Source organism: Denticeps clupeoides, chromosome 2 (assembly GCF_900700375.1).
Source record: "Denticeps clupeoides chromosome 2, fDenClu1.1, whole genome shotgun sequence".
In the NCBI taxonomy this organism is placed as follows: Eukaryota; Metazoa; Chordata; class Actinopteri; order Clupeiformes; family Denticipitidae; genus Denticeps; species Denticeps clupeoides.
The window spans coordinates 17,868,857-17,881,453 of record NC_041708.1 but is presented as its reverse complement, the minus strand read 5'-3'; the positions used below and the strand labels follow the sequence as shown (position 1 = coordinate 17,881,453).

Here is a 12,597-nt window from a genome sequence, read left to right as displayed (position 1 = left end):
ACAATGGGTTTTAAATAATGGAGTGCATAATATCCCTCAGCAGATCCCTGAGCTGAGAGGTAAAGTCACCTCTTAGGGTGTCTAGTCTGTTTAATGGGGGGATAATTGACATGTCCCCACTTCCCTGTTCTCTCAGCTGGGATAACTGTTGCTCAAGAGTTGCAATGAGCTGCTGGTTCTGTGCTACTGAGGTCTGGCAAAACTCCCCCAGCCTGGAGGACACACTGTCTCTTAAAGGAAGGCTGGACAATCTTAATTCAGCAAGAGATAGTCTGAGAAGTCCCATCCTGCCCTGTACCTCCAACATCCAAGCATCTGCTTCTCGTCCCAACCTGGCAACCACAGTCTGTAGGAGATGCTTTTGCACTGTGTCTGTCAGCTCTTCAGTCGTGCTGGAAGTTTGGCTTTTGAAGTTATGTATGTAAGCAGCAATTTTTTTGTTGCTGTCAATCTGACTCTGACCAATCCATGCCATGACCCTTTGGCTGCATGCATCTTCCTGAGTGTTAGAGCCTGATACTGACTCCAGTTCCTGGGCATGGAGGCCCAGCTTGTCACAGTGCTCCTGTGTATGTGCAGCAAGGGAGCCCTGGAGCTGATCAATTAGAGGACCGAGGAGTTGTTTGACCTTGGCCAGGTCCTGCTGGGGGAAGGTAGGGTATGGCCACAGCCTGTCTCTGAGCTCCTGGAGCTCCTGCCTTAGCCGAGCTCGTAGCCGCTCTGTCACCAGGTTCAGCTTGTCCCTCTGTCTGGTCTCCTTTGCCATAGGGTGTTGAGAGTCCTCTGCATACAGGTCGGTATTCTCTAAATGGCTTTTCCACATCCCACTGACAACCAGAAGTAAAAAAAGTAAACTCAGATGATGAAAAAATAAAACTGATAATATTTCTGTCTTTAGTCACAGACATTATGATCTGACACTCACTTGTAGTCTTTGAACAATTCTGATTTGTCATTAGCATGATTGGCATTTTGGTGAGAGGAATCCCATGATACTTCACTGCTTGTTTCCTGGTGAAGAGGATGTCCTAGAGTGGGAAGAATTAGTTTGACTTTGATGTGAAGAACTTTATAAACACAATTCCAAAGAATTGACTCAATTGACACAAATACTGACCTGTGGTGGCCAGAATACACAAGGCCATGATAAGTATTTTCAGAAACATTTTTCTTGTCCAGTCTGCATGGAGAGAAATCATCAATTCATGGTAAACTGTAAACAATCATCTTCAATCTACAATTGCTCTGCAGTGTGACAAATGTTTTAAAATTTTAAATCCAAGCTTCACTTTGTTTGTTGAATTTATTATTATTTTATTCCATATCTTAAACTTTTGGTAAAATAAGAAGATAAGATGAGACACATGAGTAATTGAATCCTTACCTATGAATCTGACTTCTGAGACAGCAGTCTACTCCGCTGCTGGCCTTTTAAGGGTCCTCTTATCAGAGGCCACCCTGCACTCTGGCTGTGTCAACACAGACCACGTGGAGGGTCAGAATGATTCCAGGAGCATGGAGGATTCTTCTGATTGGGTAATCCGTCAAACTGCTGTTCCTTGGAATGTAAGCACCAATGTCATTCCAGTGATGTCACACCAAGGATGTGGCTGACGCACTGCTGTGATTTGGGGTCATTGCTAACTCAAGACATGTATTTACATCCTGTCATATCACTAGTGAATCACTAGATCTGAAGTCCAGCATTGCCAGCATTGCCAGTGCACACTGGTGAGATGGTACGACATTGAAGCTTCATGTACATGCCGAGTTCCTGAAGCTGACATCATTTTGTGACATGCAGCTGGAAAGTAGGTTAAAAGCCATGCTCCTAGAGATGTAAATGGGTTCATTTCAAAGACAAATAAGAGCTTCAGTTCTCTGAACATCCATTGCCCCATTTGGCTTTTAAACCCACATCTGACATAGAAAACATTGGGAGCACAAAGGTGCTGTTTGTTTCCACTGTAGCTTCCTGTTCACTAATTCTTCTGTATTTAATTAAAGACTTTCACTGGCTTATGGCTGAATTAGTAATGTTGAAGAAAACAGGACTGCAGACCCCAGAAGGAAAAGTAATTTTCATACTTCATAGTTTCCCTATACAATAAATGTGTAAGTTTAACTCCCACTTTTACAGGTTATCATGTTAAAATTGCTGAGTTGAATCTAGTTGTTTGAGTGGAATTCTGGTGCCACATTCTTCATTCTGATATCATTTGGATGGAAGGTTTTAACTGTGTGAAAGGTCAGTCAATTATTAAATTATGTAAGGTTCTGGCTAGAGTCCATTCCTACCATGCGTACATCATTTCCTGAGTCAAAGTTCATCATTTGCATGGCACAAAATTATAATATAAGACTGATAGTAGGTCACAGCAACCGATAAATTGGATGTGGTAAACATCTGATTAGATTTGTTTTTTTTCTACTTCACACTAAGAGTAAAAGACACACACAGTGGCACATGATAAAGCCTGAATTGTGTCCACTATCAACAATTTGTTGTGTTAATTGGCATTTAGTTTGATAAAGGAACACGGTGTTAGGAAGGCATTAGCACACACAATTAAGGTAAAAATGATAAATGACAGAATGAGGATATACAGCAAGGATACATTTATACTAACAAACACATTTGGTAATGAGTAAGCACATGACAAACCAAATGCAAAAGATACAGAATGATGTCTAAGCGGAGCACCAATAATTGTCCTGAACCTGACACACTTTCTGACTTTTATTCTGTTTGATTCAAGAAGATCTGTTCTCTTCTGTGTAAACAGCAAAAGATCAAACCTGTATCATTATTTTCGGATAAAACTTCTCTGAACAGCAAGCCACTAAATCAGTGATCAGGTTCATGGTTTTAATAACAGACAAAAGCTGTAATTCAATCCAGTGTCTTTGGGAGCCTGCTTGTGACATCTTACACCACTGTCCACATGAATCATTCAGAAAAGCAGGGAAAGTTCTTGCACACACTCACTCGGAATCACTTTTCTTGCAGCCTGGAATGATGCAGTTGGCCTGGGGCGTCTTGATCTTGCTGGTCTGTTTGGGTGCAAACACTACAACTGGGAAAAATGGTACGCAGGAATGGTCCCATCCACCAGTCTGCCAATCAGGTATGGCCTGCTGTGAAGCTCTGTATGTTAGAAGCAGGGGAGCAGCATGGGAGAAGGCCATTGGGGAGTGGATGATAAAGGGATGGCACAACAACTATTTTAAAATGTGAAACCTTTTGAAAATTATAGCACATTGTACTAAAGGGATCCTATAAAATCTCTCCTCTCTGTTCCATTAGGATTCTACTGCCCAGAAGCAAGTGGTGAGTCATTGCCCTGCCCGCGAGGCACATTTGGCCCGAATGCTGGTGGCACATCGGTTAGCAGCTGCTTGAGCTGCCTGCCCCATCATTACAGCCCCTGGGATGGCATGGTGGCCTGTATGCCCTGTGGACCCTGGGCACGACAGCCCCTGGCCGGTCAGGACAGGTGTATCTGCCAGGGAGAAGGGAAGACCTTCCAGGTGAGCCTGCAGGAGAACAGTCTATAAAGCTGGCTTCCTAACTCTTCGTTCAGATCCAGATCATTAGCAGATCTGCACCACAGTATATCTGAGTGGATGGATATATACTCAGCATGGAAATTCAGACAGATTATTGGTAACCAATGTGTGTTTGACAAATTAAACAAATAAATAAGCATGGCTCTGCAAAGTGGGCTTTTCTTAATAGTGAGGCATATCACCACTAAATCAGTGATCAGTTTCATGGTTTTAATAACAGTCAATAGCTGAAACTCAATCCAGTGTTTCTGTTAGGCTGCTTGTGACATCTTACACCACTGTCCCCATAAATCATTCAGAAAAGCTCTCTGAATCACTTTTGTTGCAGCCTTGAATGATGCAATTGCCACTTTTGTTGATACAACTGCTACAGCCCTCATGCTTTCAGAGTAAAATTTGCTGTACTATCCCAGCTCTATGGTACTGTGAGGGCTTTTCTTTTTCAGGCCTCCGGAGTGAAACGGCAAGTTCTGCTCATTTGCCAGGGACTTCTGTGTTCCATTGGGGTAGGGTGATACTGAATGTGCTGTAGGACTTGTTGGTGTGACACATGGAAATTTCCTATGTTTAGCCCAGTGATGGCCAGTGCACATGCATGCTGGGATACAGGCCAACCAGAGACGGGGAAGACTGTGTGCAAAATGTGTACGATATCTGCAAAGACAGACAAACACGCACAGAGCACGGGCAGTGCCTGGATCAAGTGCAGTGGAGAAATTACTGCACTCTGCAGGTTAGCAAATTACCACACGCACACTCACTTGCGAGCATATGCAATTACACATCAATAAAACAAACACACACACAAGATCAGAGAGGCTGAGAGATATGAGTTAAAAATTCAAAATGTGTAATATATCTACTTAAATATTTATCCCTAAACCTATCTAAAGCTCTTAACCTAAACCTTTTCTGGTAAATAATTAATTATAAGGATCAACATGATGCTGCTGAAGTCTTTTACAGCCTTTTACAGACTGCTGCAGCAGAACAGGGATTTACCTGTTTTCATTAAAACAGTTTGAAGCTATTGATTGCTTATTCAGGGCTGAACTCAGTGGTTGGCCTATAAGTCAATGCACTCTCAAAACACACATTTTTCCCAGAACAATTCTTCACGTGTGTTGCAAAGTAGCACGTGCATTTTTATATGACCACATTGGAGGGGAGAAGAAGCGGGCATTTTAATGATGCTTCAGTTATTTTGTTTTTAATTTACTACCTAGCTTAATATGAATAAAGCAGAGTCACAAAAAGCACACCACAAATGGTTGCTTTGGTAACTGCGAGATCAGTCACAGTCGTTTCACCTTGTTAAACTCATGCTCAGCAAGTCTAGTCTGCAGAGCTATTGATTGCAATTTTATCAAACCAACAGTGGGTACTTTCACCCCTACTCCACATTCATCCTTTCCTGTAATGCCACACAGGGTGGAGGAGGCAGAGGCGCACAACATTAGTGACTTCATTTATAACCAAAATGAAATCAGCTTGTGCCATGAAAAAAAAAAAAACAGAAACACAAAGCAGCATTACACTAGTCAAAAGCACGACAGGAAGCGCGGCCACTCCATATAAGCTGGTTGTCCATTTGTGCTACACGATGGGCCAGGTGCACCGTGGCATGACATTTTCAATGGACTAGATAATGTGATGAATATGGCCTCCCAAGAGGTGTATATCAATAGGTGTAGATCAATACATCATAACAGCAACCTTTTGGGTAAATTGTATGAAGATTCAGAAACTATAAACAGTTATTCATGATAAAATACCATATTAAACAGTTATCATTATTTTGCTGTAGATGCAATGACAGCAGGCTGATGGAATTGCAATTGTGTACTACATATTGTTTTAAAAAATTAATTTGGATCACAGGAGACCTCAGTTATTGTTGGCTGGGACAGCTGAGTGCAGACGATTGTTGTATGGTACAGTAAGGGTATAATGTAAGTTTGATGCACTTATGCAGGTATGCCAGTCTCCTGAGGAGTACCAGGGCTACGACATGTCCCTGGGAGTGTGTGTGTGCAGGTCGCAGGATGAGAGGGGGGCCTGTGGTGTTTGGTGTAGAAGCGGGCCTGTGGTACCCCCTCTCCGGCTTGACTGCACCAGAGCACAGCTACAACTCATCAACGGCCACTCTGCCAGGAAGGTGATGACCCTCAGTGAATGGCACTGATGCAAATTTACAACCTGTAAACAAATCACAAATCACAGTTCCCAGTATATTTGTGTCCATTATTCATACTGTGAATGTGCCAATCACTATTTTACTTGCTTATCAGAACAGATATTAATTAAATGTATTCAAGCAGAGGATTAATTGTGTAAATACCTAACATTCATAGGTGGGTTTCACAGATCCAGTGCTAAAGTCTGTCTTTAAGTACTGGCATTACCAGGGGGCTCTTCGCTGCCAGTCCAAGTTCTCCAGTGCTGTGTACACAGTGCAGACAAATGGTGAGAGGAGCTTTAAGATCTTCATTATACTATACCTACAGTTGAGTACATGTAGACATATCAAAATAAAAGTTTCCCTTGTTTGATATATTGACTGCATAACTGAAGGGTTTCTCAGAAATGACATCAGAAATCAGATTTCACGACTGTTGAGATGTTCTCAGAAACATTTTAACTTTTCTGATCAATGGTGCTAATCAGCTTGTAGGTATTTTTTTCTTCTCTTGCAGATCTCCTTCAGCTTATTGACATGTTTGTCTTTCTTGCACAAATGGCTCATATCACTTTTCACTCAGGACTTTGACTCAGTCACTCTTTAGAGACTTTTGTGGAAACAAAAACTCTGATCTAAGCCAATCTGTATCGAAAACACAAATGACTGTTCCTGTTAACTGCTTTTCTGTGAAAGCTGCATGCCTGAAATGAGTCAATTTCATCATCCATTCATGCATGTTTATTGAAGTTGTTAGGCCTGCTGAGATGCTTGTACCCCAAGTTAGATGCCTTAGATGCAAAATTAATGCATTTAAGACAGCCAGGCTGTCTTGGTTGGCAAAGCTACATTTCTAATCTTCCTAGAGTTATTTTTCAATGATGATGCTCTTGATTTACTTTTTGTCATCTGAGAAATTAATTTTGTGAATGTTGTAGTCTGAAGTTTCCTGGACAGCGCAATTGACTGAAGCCAAAGCGTTAAAGCACCTCACATTCAGCTAAAAGAGACAGATCTGTAGGTTTATTTTGAATTCTGCTGTTGTCTGGGTTTCCTTTGACAACTTATTGATGGTGTTTGATGAACTACTAACGCAAATTTGGATCAGATTGTCAGATTTGATTTTAACTAGAATTCCCCATACTTTGCCAAAAACAACTGTTCAATCAATATGTTCAATAAAGTAAAGAGAAAGTTAAACTCTTCATCTGCCATTTGAACTTAAGCATATCAATATACTGGCTGCAAATACAGTTTTAAATCAATTAGATAAATGACTAGTGGGGAACATCTTGTTTTTTGTTAATACTGTTCTCTATGGACCCAGATGCTGGATTTTTTGGCCAGTTCAATGCAGTTCCAGACCTGCTTCAGAAGCTGTTTCTGCAGGACAAGCCTGAGAACAAGAGTGGCCCCCTGAAAGCATCTAACACTCCTGGATCGGCGGTCTTGACAAACAGAGGTGAAGAGTCACATAAAATCACAGCATATGTGACAGAGCTCCTCATGTTACCACATGAACAATAAAAATTTACTTATTATCATACAGCTGATAACATGCTGCCATTAAACTATAGTGGTGATGGTAGAATGTGCTTTTTACAAGTATTACATGTGCTTTAAGGTATTAAATGGTAATATAATTACTGATATATACACATACATACGCACACACACACACATACACACACAGCCATAGCAAGGTTGTGAAAGCACTGCAATTCTCTGGCTATGTTTGTACCAATAGTTGTTTACACATTGTCGGCAGCAATCAGTTTCTTTAGAAGTCATCTTATGATCCTCTGGAAGGCTCACAAGTACTTTGTCAGTTCCACCATTTGCACAGTTGCACACCCGAACCGGGTGACCTTCCCAAAGTTGAGGGAGGACGTCTTTGGCTGCTTGCAGAATAAAAAAAAACACAATCAGGATAGTCGGCAGATACTCACACAGCCGGGTAATGAAAATTAAAGTGAAAGTGAAGTGATTGCCATTGTGAAACACATCACCGCACATAGTGCACACAACAAAATATCACCCTTGGTGAGCCATTGTGACAAAGTTTGATACCATGCTCTGTCTGCTCTTGTTTTCTGTTGGCTGCTTTCTGTGAGTGAGGAGAGAGGGAGAGTTGCGGGGAACAAAGTAAAAGCTTAAAGTTTGGCCAGTTGCACTTGTGGTACACACAGATTTTTGTAACATGTAATGTTTTTATGTGCAAAGTTCAACACAAAGAAAGTGTCCCCAGAGTCACCCAAATACTTGATCTATTGACCTCATATCCAAATACTCCAATATGGTTCTGTTCAATATCTAATATGTCCCTATTTCTGACACTTGGGGTTATGTTTCTGTCTAAAGTGTTTGTGAGTGCTCTTATCTTGTCTGTTTAACCCATCACCCTTGGTGAGCAGTGGGCAGCCATGGCCAGGGACTAGTGTGTGGGGATGGTGCTTTGCACAGTGGCATCTCAGTGGCAACTTTACAGATTAGGATTCAAACCAGCAACCTTCTGATAATCTCCTCCATGTCCATGTCTACAATTGGAAAAAACTCTGCTAACCTATATGATGACTTACAAGAACAACTGCGTGTGCTCAGTTGAGCCCCAGTGTATGAGGGGCTGTTTAGGAAATATTTCAGACTTTTCGTACACCTGCTTGACAATCTTCTAATATGTGCTTTCTTCTGCCACTCCACAAGTGCCTTCCAATTTACCTTACCTTTTTCCCCTCCACCTTCCCCTTTAATTGTTCCAACTTACACACATTACCTCACAAAAGTGAGTACACCCCTCACAGTTTTGCATATATGAAATTGTTATTGCTCAGACATTGTGACACACACTTCCCAGTAATCAGAATGCTGATTAAATGGAAAACGTGTCATCTGTTTCCGCGTTCATACTGCCACACAACAGAAGTTACGTGACAAGGGTTAACCAAATTTTACCCAGGACGGATCTCATCCATTAGGGCTGTGTAGCTGTTTGACTACCTCAGCAACTTCTGCCCCTGAGATTGGACAGTCCATACCCAGGTATCCCAGCCCAGGTTCCTCCTCCTCAAATTATTCCTCCACCGCCCGACTGTAACTGATGTGCGGCCTTCCTCTTCTGAGGTGTCGTATGGTTTGCCAGAACCTCTTTTGCCTCACCGACTGCCACTGCTGCACCCCGTTTGGCCATCCGGTACCTGTCTGCTGCTTCTGGAGACCCACAGACCAGCCATGCCCTGTAGGCCTCCTTCTTCAGCCTGACGGCTCCCCTAGCTTCTGGTGTCCACCAGCAGATACGGGGGTTACCACCATGACTGTCACCAGCCACTTTGTGACCACAGCTAGCAACAGCCACCTCAACAATCGCAGAGCGGAACCAGGTTTATTCGGACTCAATGTCCCCCACTGCTCTCGGGATGCGGTCAAAGCTCTGCCAGAGGTGGGAATTGAAGACCATATTGACAGGTTCTTCTGCCAGGTTTTCCTTGCAGACCCTCACCAAGTGTACCAATGGGCATCCTTATGTTTGAACATGGTGTTCCTTATGGCCAAACTGTGGCTTGCACAGAAGTCCAATAATGAAACACCACTTGAGTTCAGATCTGGCATACCAGATCATGCCCCTCCAGGTCATGCTGTCATTACCCATGTGAGCATTGAAGTCCCCCAGCAGGACAATGGAGTTCCCAGTTGGAGCGCAATCTAGCACTTTTCCCAGGGACCCAAAAAGGGTAGGTACTCTGAGCTGCTATTTGGTGCATAAGGGCAAATAATAGACAGGACCCATTCCCCGACCCAAAGGCACAGGGAAGCTACCCTCTCGTCCCTGGAGGTAAACCCCAAAAACAGGCTGAGTATCTTGGGGCTAACAAAAAGCCAACCCTAGCCCTCCGCCTCTCACCCAAAGGAACTCCAGCAAAGGAGAGTGTCCAACCTCCCTTAAGGACTTGGGTTCCAGAGCCAATGCTATGTGTCGAGGTTGTGTTCATTTACTTCATTTTACATCTCTAAAACTTTTTAATATACACCTCATGATGGAGAGGGCTCATCTAATCAGACAGTTGCCATGACAGGGGCCCGGGGAGCAGTGTGTGGGGATTGTTCTTTGCTCAGTGGCACCTCAATGGCACCTTGGCAGATCAGGATTCGAACCACCAACCTTCTTATTATGGGGCCACTTCCTTAACCTCTAGGCCACCACTGCATCAAGACCGGGAGGGTTAGAGGGTATGGAGGGTGTTGAATTTGGTGGCAGGAGAATCTCGTCTCTGCATTTTGATGTGGTCCTCCTAGCTTCATCAGGCTCTGACCTTCAGCTCTAGCTGAGTAGGTTTGCAGCCAAGTTTAAAGCAGCTGGGAGGAGGATCTGAATCTGAGGCCATGGTCCTTGACTGGAAAAGGGTGGCTTGCCAACTCTGGGTCGGGAGAGAGGTCCTGCCTCAAGTAGAGGAGCTTACGTATTTTTGGGTCTTGTTGATGAGTGAGGGGAAAAAGGGAGCAGGAGATTGACAGGCGAATTGGGGCTGATCTGTAGTGGTGAAGAGGGAGCTGAGCCAGGAAGCAAGGCTCTCGAATAACTGGTTGATCTAAGTCCCAATCCTAACCTATTGTCACGACCTTTGGGTAATGACGAAAAGAACGAGATTGCGGATACAAGTGGCCAAAAGCCTTAAAGATAGAGTGAGGAGCTCAGACACTCCTCTCCCAGTGATTATCAGGTGCCGCAGTGGGCTCACCTTGCCAATGGGCAATAGAGAAGCGCGCAAGACTGCTACATCCAAGACCAAGACGAGACTGACACCAAATGGTGTCGAGACCAAGACAGGACTGACACCACAAAAAAGAGACCAGTCTTGAAAACTACAAGGCTATCATATGTGTTCCTGATTCCTATATTGATACCTATTACCTATAATTATACTATAAAATGGTATGTAATAAAACAGGGTCAAAGAAACAGCATGTATGTATGAGTTTAGCAGGTATTTAAACCATTTACTAGGGTTAATAGGTTCATTCCAACCCTGCTCTGACACCTATTGCACTTTCATTCTAATCTGTGCAGAGTTATAAACACTTGTTCAATGTTTCTTCCATTTTTATCTCCATTTGTGTTCAGAAAGGGTCTAAGTTTGGGGCAAGTCATTTGTAATAATATGTCAAAACCCATGATTTTCTTATTTAGCCCATGTAATTCCAACTCTAAAAACAGATATATTTACAGTATATTCTTTCCTAGTCCCTATTTTCTCTTAGTTTTAGCTGTACCAAAATTAGATCTCAAACTGAAGCAAATAAGCCTCTTTTTCAACACCCCAGTGAGGGACTGTTTAAATTGGACTGCTCAGGCATTATAACGAAATTATAATTTTTACCCTTATAAATATTTAATTGTATTAGTAGTTGTAATAGCATTTAAGCACTTGAATTTTTATTTTCTTAGATAACTCCAGTGATGTAATGGAGGGGTGGGGAAAGCACTGGTCTCACAGCTCCAGCTCTCTTAGAAAGTTCACTGATGCTAATGCAGCTGGTGTCTGGAACCCCATCAGCTGTCTTCACCTGGGTGACATTTTGCTTTTCATTGTGACCAAAGAGCACTATCCTCAGTATGATGTGTAAGTGAAACATTTTATACCTGTTCTCATACATGACAAGGAACATCTGACCCAAAGAATATACAAAAAACAAAGTTCTCTATACACCAAAAAAAAAAGTTCTCTTCCTTTGTATTTACAGTGACAATCTCTTCAACACCAATGCTGCATTTGACTGGGGACAATTCCGACATCTAGCTAAGGACCTCCAAAGATCTTCCTCCAGCCCTGCCCATTTTACAGTGGCTTTCAGTGAGCCAGGAGTTTATGCCTTTCGCTTGAGTAGCCACCACCACAAACATATGGTACTGTCCATATAACTGGAGCAAACGTCCCTTTTATTCAACACCCCTGTTAGGGACTGTTTAAATAGGACTGCTCAGGCATTTATAATGAGATCATAATCATTAGCCTTATTATTATTTTATTAGTTAATAGTAGTAATAGCATTTAAGTACTAGAATTATTGTGACGTAATGGAGGGGTGGGGTAAGCATTGCAGCACAGCACATGGTGCACACAATAAAATATCTCTGCTGCATTTAACCCATCACCCTTAGTGAGCAGTGGGCAGCTATGAAAGGTGCCCAGGGAGCATTGTGTGGGGACAGTACCTTGCTCAAGGCCAGGCTTGCGCCTTAATGGCACTGCTGATTAGTGTTAAAGTCACTGTCACTGTCAATGTCTGTTATATGTGCTGACAATCTGTTAACTCTGTTTTAGCAACTCTGTCCATTCTGTTTAAAATTAATTTCAGTTTCATATCACTTGCACTTGTTTTCTCCATCCCCACTCGCATTAAATGCAACTTGTTACTCCCCAAAACACCATAAATGTTGTGGGAGAATGAAACAATTAACACAAATTTAAATCTTTTTGACCTAACACCAGCAAACAAGCCCCAACATTTATTATAGCACTTGTCTTGAGTTCCCATATTCTTATCTGAATGAATGATATGATCAGTGATAACAATAAATAACATTTTCTTCTCTTACATTTCTCTCTCATTAGTATGTTAAGGTCTTGCCAGCGGGTGGGGAGTGTTATGAGACAGGCACATTCTTCCCTGCTCTTCCACAGCACCTTACTCGCATGGGCGTTGCTAGGAGGCGGCACCTGCTATTGAGGCCTGATTGGTTTGTGATCGGAGGGCTTATGCTCGGAGCAGGGCTAGTGCTTGGCCTGTGTGTAACATTACTGGTAAGTAGACAACACTCATATATTCTAATTAGTGTTTCATACATTCATTCA

At 42.5% G+C, this 12,597-nt stretch overlaps 2 protein-coding genes across 2 annotated transcripts in view; one reads left to right on the top strand and one right to left on the bottom strand.

Moving 5' to 3' along the window:
* Nucleotides 1-10: 10 nt before the first annotated feature.
* On the bottom strand, nucleotides 11-1,452 carry LOC114768841 (apolipoprotein A-IV). Its single transcript, XM_028961225.1, has 4 exons — nucleotides 1,385-1,452; nucleotides 1,118-1,180; nucleotides 926-1,028; nucleotides 11-827 (listed from the first exon to the last, which is right to left on the bottom strand). Exons 2-4 carry the CDS (start codon nucleotides 1,164-1,166, stop codon nucleotides 11-13), a joined length of 969 nt encoding a protein of 322 aa, XP_028817058.1. The 5' UTR covers nucleotides 1,167-1,180; nucleotides 1,385-1,452.
* A 1,565-nt stretch (nucleotides 1,453-3,017) lies between these two features.
* Nucleotides 3,018-12,597, top strand: part of LOC114768840 (uncharacterized) — a 46,140-nt gene continuing 36,560 nt past the window's right edge. The window contains exons 1-9 of the mRNA XM_028961210.1: nucleotides 3,018-3,128; nucleotides 3,308-3,531; nucleotides 4,142-4,303; nucleotides 5,546-5,728; nucleotides 5,925-6,036; nucleotides 7,077-7,211; nucleotides 11,190-11,364; nucleotides 11,486-11,648; nucleotides 12,358-12,546. Of these exons, the coding sequence (XP_028817043.1) occupies nucleotides 3,020-3,128; nucleotides 3,308-3,531; nucleotides 4,142-4,303; nucleotides 5,546-5,728; nucleotides 5,925-6,036; nucleotides 7,077-7,211; nucleotides 11,190-11,364; nucleotides 11,486-11,648; nucleotides 12,358-12,546 (1,452 nt within the window). The 5' untranslated portion in view covers nucleotides 3,018-3,019. The remainder of the gene's footprint in view (nucleotides 3,129-3,307; nucleotides 3,532-4,141; nucleotides 4,304-5,545; nucleotides 5,729-5,924; nucleotides 6,037-7,076; nucleotides 7,212-11,189; nucleotides 11,365-11,485; nucleotides 11,649-12,357; nucleotides 12,547-12,597) is intronic.